At 43.5% G+C, this 7,500-nt stretch overlaps 1 protein-coding gene across 3 annotated transcripts in view; it reads left to right on the top strand.

The window, feature by feature from the left end:
- erbin (erbb2 interacting protein) overlaps positions 1 to 7,500 on the top strand; it is a 61,824-nt gene that overhangs the window by 48,647 nt on the left and 5,677 nt on the right. For 2 of the 3 annotated variants that reach the window (XM_060895395.1, XM_060895396.1), the window contains 7 exons: positions 202 to 360; positions 775 to 948; positions 1,065 to 1,182; positions 1,425 to 1,608; positions 2,596 to 3,988; positions 4,835 to 4,933; positions 6,631 to 6,687. In XM_060895395.1, the coding sequence (XP_060751378.1) occupies positions 202 to 360; positions 775 to 948; positions 1,065 to 1,182; positions 1,425 to 1,608; positions 2,596 to 3,988; positions 4,835 to 4,933; positions 6,631 to 6,687 (2,184 nt within the window). The remainder of the gene's footprint in view (positions 1 to 201; positions 361 to 774; positions 949 to 1,064; positions 1,183 to 1,424; positions 1,609 to 2,595; positions 3,989 to 4,834; positions 4,934 to 6,630; positions 6,688 to 7,500) is intronic. The other variant, XM_060895397.1, reaches the window with a different exon arrangement.

Here is a 7,500-nt window from a genome sequence, read left to right as displayed (position 1 = left end):
ACATGCAGTCCCTCAAGCTGTCCCTGTCTGATAGCCCCTGACCGTCTGAGTATCCACACTGTCCATTTGGTCAGAACAGAAGGCTGAGATTTAATCTCACGCTGTGAAGTTGTCGTTCCTGAGATGACCTGAATCACAACCATGATATAAATACTGGTACAATGAGGAAGTTAAAGCATATTATGATGTGTGTGTGTTCAGGAAGGGAATCTACGGCGTTACCCCACACCGTACCCTGACGAGCTGAAGAGCATGGTGAAAACAGCGCAGTCTGTCGCTCACCGCCTCAAAGAGGATGAATCTGGAGACGAGACGGCTGGAGAGAGGAACCACATTGGAGTGCAGAGTGTAGGAGTGAAGGTGAACACACACTTACATATCTCCAAAAACTCCCATAAACAATCATATTTACATTTCATAAACATCAAGAAGGTGAAGAGCTGCATGCTGGATAAAAAACAATAGGATTATTTGTGAAAGTTGTGTAACTGTGTAATAACATTTACTTTATATTTAATGGCATGAAATCAGCATAGTCCAGTTCCTGGGTCTAAATCAGGGTAACATTTTGTTTAGTTTGTTTCTCACTAGAAAAATAATGATCTTTTATCTCGTGGCTGTTCCGTTTGGGGTCTCCACAGCCGATCACACGGCCCACGTGTTTGATTTGCTGCAGGTTTTACACCGAATGCCCTTAATGACGCAACCCTCCCATTTTATGTGTGCTTGGGTGCTGAGTGTTAACTTGTTAACTTTCGATCTGTTCTTCTCCAGGTCATTGACTCTCTGTGTACCAACGGTAAAGCACTTGAGCCGGAGTCCAAGGCTCCAGTCCAGAATTTCACTCCACCTGAGTTGAAAGATGTTCCAGATAACTGTGACACGGAGTGGGTCCCACTGAAGAGCTCAGAGAGCACAGGACCCACTAACTACGAGGACACACTTGAGGTCATCCATCATGGAAATTTTAATCAGCAAAAATTCTTCTGGGGGTTCAGGGGGGTGTCCATTTTGCATATTCTGGTTCATTGATGCACAAATTGCATGAATTTTTTTTTTTGCAGGAATCAGAGGAGCTGTCATCTGATGAAGAGGAGATGAAGATCGCAGAGATGAGACCTCCTCTTATTGAGATCTCCATCAACCAGCCCAAAGTGGTGGCCCTCAGCAAGGACAAGAAGGGTACTGGGACTTATTTTATCCTGGTTGAAGATGTTTTAAGACTAAACTGTAAAAATATCTAAATAACTTTATTGAATAAATGAATAAATAAATTAACAAGCAAATAAAACAATAAATAAGGCACATAGACATTTACAAGTACTTGTAAACTTAAGATGAACAACACACACACACACACACACATACACACACACACACACACACACACAGACTAATGTCATTTCTTGTCTGTCCTGCTTCAGATGACAGTAAAGACGCAGACTCATTGCTGGACGAGACGGTGGCCAACAGTAACCAGAACAATAGTAACTGTTCCTCACCATCCCGCATGTCTGACTCGGTGTCTTTAACCACAGACAGCAGCCAGGACAACTCACTGTGTACTCCTGAGAGAGAGACCAAGATCCCTCTCATCCCCAAGAACAGGTACACACACACACACACACACACACACACACACACACCATCATCATCATCATCATCTGCACAATGACATTTCATCAGGAATCTCCAACAGAAGAAACTGTTTACATGTGCAGGTCAAAATAAAATGTTTAATACAGTCAGATCTTAAGAAGTCTTGCTCAGTCATTAAGGTTCTGGGCTGCTGATCAGGAGGTTGTGAGTTCAAATCCCAGCCCCACAGAACTAGTATTTGTCACTCTCACCCAAGAATAGAATGAGTAAATATAAACTAATACTGATCTGTATCTACGGCAGCACAAGTTCATTTATTTTTTGGGATGTTTTATTAAAATTTGCACACACTTGTTTATTATAATGTTAACCTATACACAACACTGATACACAACACTGATACACAACACTGATACACAACACGGATACACAACACTGATACACAACACTGATACACAACACGGATACACAACACGGATACACAACACGGATACACAACACGGATACACAACACGGATACACAACACGGATACACAACACGGATACACAACACGGATACACAACACGGATACACAACACCGATACACAACACCGATACACAACACCGATACACAACACCGATACACAACACTGATTAGAACTGAGTATTATGTGCTGGCTCAACTAGCTAAGGCTCTGGATTAATAAGGACTTTGAGCTCTTGAGAAAGACCCTTAAACCTCTCTGCTCCATGTGTGCTGTATCGTGGCTACCCCTGCGCTTTGAACCCAACTTCCAAAGCTGGGATATGAGAAGAAAGGAATTCCACAGTGCTTTAATGTGTGGCAATAATAAAGGCTTATTCTTCTGATTCTAATTTGAAAATGTAATGATGGCATTCATTTATTATAAGCTCTTGTACATCATGTGAATTCATCCTCACAGCCTTATTTTTATCATTTAGGCTACATTGCACACACGTTTTTGAAATTCTAAAAAAAAAAAAATGTCTTTTAGGCACGAGGATGAGAACCTGAATCAGCTGAAGGAGACCGTTCCACTTCTGCAGAACTGTAATGGCTCAGATACCTCGCTGCAGACTGTGCTGAAGAACCAGCACACCTACGAGAGCAAAACAGGTACCAACATGTCCGACTACGAACTTTCCATGGAGGAGAAGCTGGCGCTCATTGAGAAGGACATTAACAACGGTGTGTCCGAGCCCTACAGCAAGTGGGATCAGATCAACATGAACGTCTCTTATGAAAACATGGAAAAGACCAAGAGCACTTCCACGGGGGAGACGATGCTCAGCAGCAACAACAACACCAGCTCTGTGGAGAACTTTAACAGTGGGAACCAGAACATCAAAACACAGCTGGGGGAAGGCATGACTAAGCACGAAGTTGTCCGAATGGTTATGGTGTCCAGCGACATGTCTCTGTCTCGCAGCACGGAGGAACTGACTCCTGAGAAGAGATGTCCTCCAGCAACCGTGATAAAATCTCAGAGCGTCAGCAACATGGAGGTTGGTGGAATGAAGCTGTACTCCATGGAAGGTGAGGTTCCTCCGTACGAGTGTGTAGTGGGTTCTCCGGCTGTCCCGGGCCCCCAGTGCCAGAGCATTGTTCGTTCCAAATCAGCCTCGCTGCTTGATGAACAGCCGCTGCAGGTCCACCCTGGTTCCTCGGGTTCCTCCTCTGACCTTCTGAACTCCAGCTCCAGAGTTCCGGCTCGTTACCCAGTTGCCCCCCCACCTCAGTATAATGTCCAGTATGCAAGCAGCACTGTGCCTAAAGAGAACTTCTGGTGCCAGCGTACCCCAGTGCCCCCTGATCAGCCCTACCTCCCTCCTCAGCTCTCCTTTGCAAACACCAACTTCTCCAATCGCAACAATGCGCCTCCATACCCCCACCAGCCTCAGCAGCGTGGCCCACCCAAAACACCGGATATGTGGGCCAAGGATCGCATTCTGCCCCCCGGTGTACAGAGAAACCCTCTGCAGAGGCAGAGCAGCACCTCCTCTAATGCATCTATGGTGATGGTGGAACCTCGCCGTGTCCCTGGCCCTGACGGTGAATACATGAGCTACAGAGAGATCCACAGTATGCCCCGAGCTCCTCTACAGATGAATCTCCAGAGACCCCTTTCAGCCCGCACCTACAGCGTGGATGAGGGGAACGCACCACGCCCACACAGCACCCGTCCACCACCACATGAGCTCCCTGAGAGAACCATGTCTGTCTGCGACTTCAGCTACCAGCAAGGCAGCCCAAGCAAGCGGCCCAACGTTCGGGTGAAATCTGAGCACTCGCTGCTGGATGGAGCTCCTGGTGGAGGTGGCAGGGTGCCGGCTGACTGGAGAGACCAGGTTATGAGGCACATTGAGTCCAAGAAGATGGAGAAGATGGTATGTGAGACAACAAGGGGTTTAACATTTTTAATGCTGTTGACTTAATGGACTTCTCAGGTTCTAGAACAGATCTAGATTTTTTTTTCCCCAAATGTTCTCCAGTTATTGATTTACTGACAGAATATAACATGACAGGCTGGTTGGTGTGAGGGAGGTGGAGATACTGCAGATATGTTCTGTAACCGCACATCCCTGGTGTTTTATACTCTTACACAGCAGCAATTTACACACCTTTTTGTAAAGGGAGCTAGTTCCTGTTCTCACTTTTTTTTGCAGCATTAAACAGTAACTCTGACCAGAGTGCTCATAAATATAGAATTACTCAGTGTTTCTGTGTGAATTGTTCTGCATGTTTGTTTCTTTCATTAACACACCTAACACACTAACACCTTCACTTTATTAACACCCTGCATGTTTTCAGCTCTCTATATCACTAATGCATGTTCACTTAATTCTCCATTGTGTGCGTGAATGTATGTCGTGTGTGTGTGTGTGTGGGATGTGTGTGTGTATGTATGTGTTTGTGTTGTGTGTGTGTTTGGTGTGTGTGTATGTATGTGTGTGTGTGCGTGCTTGTGCGTGCGTGCGTGTGCGTGTGTCTGTGTGTCTGTGTTGTGTGTATGTATGTGTCTGTGTTGTGTATGTGTGTTTGGTGTGTGTGTGTGTATGTATGTGTGTATGTATGTATGTGTGCGCGCGCATTTGTGCGTGCGTGTGTGTGTCTGTGTTGTGTGTATGTATGTATGTGTTTGTGTGTGTGTATGTGTGTGGTGTGTTTGATGTGTGTGTATGTATGCGTGTGTGTGTGGTGTGTGTGTGTTTTTTGTATGTGTGTGTGCTCAGACCATGCTGTCTCGGTCTTTGGTCACTCTCTGTGGTAGTCAGAGCTCTCTGGCCCTGAGCGCTGTAGATGGACGGCAGCTTGGAGTCCACAGGCCGAGAGTGAGTACATGTACCAAAGGGGATTAAACCTCATAACCTCCTGGGAATCCTCCCCAGTGTTTCTCCAAAGCCTGCATTGTGGGTTCTAACGGTCTGTTCTCTATTCATCTTCATTTAATCAGTTCACCTGCACTGGAATAAGTGACGTTGTGTGTTTGTGTGTGTGTGTGTGTGTGTGTGTGTGTGTGTGTGTGTGTGCAGAATTTATATAATGTTCATAGATTTATTAGGAATGCACTGAAAACATTTGGTCAAAAAAAAAACATCAAATCTACAACTTTACCATTAAAATGAAAGTAAATGAGCTGGTGGTTGGAGCGTAGGAGGTTTTATTCCTCAGTCACGAGGTGGAGGGGCATCATGTTTACCTGCAGTGACAGATAAGTGACTTATCTCAGGACTGAGTAGGCCAGTGGTTTTAGGATTTATACTGAATGATTACTGAAACCAGCAGATGAACTGAATGGATGTTCTGATTGAGCTGAACACGGTGGAGGTCACAGCATTCATACTTGTTTAGTAATTCTGTGTAAACATGTGTAACTTTGTGATTGATGACCATCATCTACACCAGTAAGGGTCAGTACTTTCCTTCTAGTGCAGCAGGGACCTTGTGTATAAAATCAGAGCTGACTGTCTGGACACGAGGAAAGGGATCAGATTAATGTTCAGTTTGAAAAACGGGGTGACGAGGACAGAAATGTTTAGACTGTGTTAGTTTTCACTGGGCGCTGGGTTTAAGATCAGCTTCACTGGGTGACGTCTGCAGTAACACTTTTACGTCTGCTCCAAGATTACACAACGTGTTTAACCATCTGAACCTGAACCTTTGTCCTACAGCATCTAGCGTTAAGGAGCTAACAGTGTCTCTGTCTCTGTCAACCATCAGGGTGATATTGTGCCACTGAAATGTGAATCTGTCACTTATTCCAGTCAGTTACTGCTGAACTAAACATCAGTGTGCAGTCTGGATGTTCTTGTGACTGCACACTGACCCTCACTCTTAACCCTCAATATTTTGTACTTCTTTTCTTTTCGCAATCTGTCACTTTGCATTCTTTGTCAGCGTTGTGTATGTTCAGCTTGGACACCACACTGTATTGACTTTGTGTTGGTGTGTGTGTGTGTGTGTGTTTGTGTTGTGTGACTTAAGTGTATTTAATGAATTTCAATACTTCTGCTATTCATGTGTGTGTTCTGGTGTTGAGGGTTAAGTCACTGTTAATCTTTTAATGACTTAACGCAGGGAGTCATTAAGTCTGCTGAGCTTTATAAAAGTTTAATGACCTGTTTATTACATTTAATATTTCTACGTGAGTAGTGAGTGCAGTGAAGGAGGAAAGGCAGGGGTTACTGATTAATTCTGCACACACACACACACACACACACACACAAACACACACGTATAGATACTGCAGCATGCAGATACTCCTGAGGTCAAAATCTGAAACTCAGTCTTAAATTCTGCTTAGTTCTGGATATGTGATTTTGGTAAAAATATCCTGATAGGTTTCTATTTAAATCCTGGTATGAATTATTCATGAGCAGGTGAACTGCAGCACTTTCCTACAGAAATCTGTATTGAATCAGGAATGTTCTGTTTCACAGCCACAGATACAGAAAGAGTAACTTAAAGAACGAAACACCAGCTGGTTTTCTAACGTAGATGTTCTAATGTTGTGATTGTCTGTTTGTAGGATGAGAGTTTTGGACCTTATGGACAACAGGGTTACACCATCGACTCACACAGAAAAGTAGGTTTAACCTCATTACACGCTGAGCTTCTTTAATTTGGTTAACTAAAGACAAACAGATACTCAGGTGTCTCCGTGTCACTGATATGGCAGACATCTGGGGAGGAGGAGGATGTCTAGCCTCATGTTTGTCCCTGATCCTCACACTGCTTTATGCCATTAGAATAAGGAAGTGACCCACGAGGGAATTTGATAATAACCTTAGGTTTAGACTGAGTGAGTGAGGGAAGGTTTTATGAGATGAATGTAAAGTCAACAGAAAAGTCTTATAATACAGACACACAGTGCGACAGAGAAGCTCTGCTCCAGAGGTGATTAATTACCACTGATTACTGGACATTACACAAACAGTGTCAGACAGACGAGGGAGGAAGAGATGGACGTTACATCTGAGAATATTCTTCTATGAGCCGATCATCCTCCAACACAAAGCTGAACACATGACCAACACTGACTTATATCTGTACCATTTGGTGCATTACGACTCATAATTTAATTAATAAGAGGAACAATAATATGTTCTGTTTGTATTGTACCTTTATAACAATCAAGGGTGCTTTATTAAAAAAGACTAGCAGCCAAAGGAAAGTGAAAGGTGTGTGAAGATGAGGTTTACCGCAAGATGACCTTTAAAATGGTAGAAGGAAGTGAAGTCACTATGGGTTTGGAAATAATTAATAAATATTACAATATACATATTATATTATATAAACATAAATCCTAACCTTAACCGTGTTTAGAGTTGTATAAACTCAAACACAATCATTTATTTGATTAAAATTAATCTGTAATTACAGTAATCTTCATTCACAG

This window comes from Tachysurus vachellii, chromosome 20 (genome assembly GCF_030014155.1).
Source record: "Tachysurus vachellii isolate PV-2020 chromosome 20, HZAU_Pvac_v1, whole genome shotgun sequence".
NCBI classification, from domain to species: Eukaryota; Metazoa; Chordata; class Actinopteri; order Siluriformes; family Bagridae; genus Tachysurus; species Tachysurus vachellii.
Note: the sequence above shows the minus strand (reverse complement) of the source record. Positions and strands in the feature narration are given on the sequence as shown.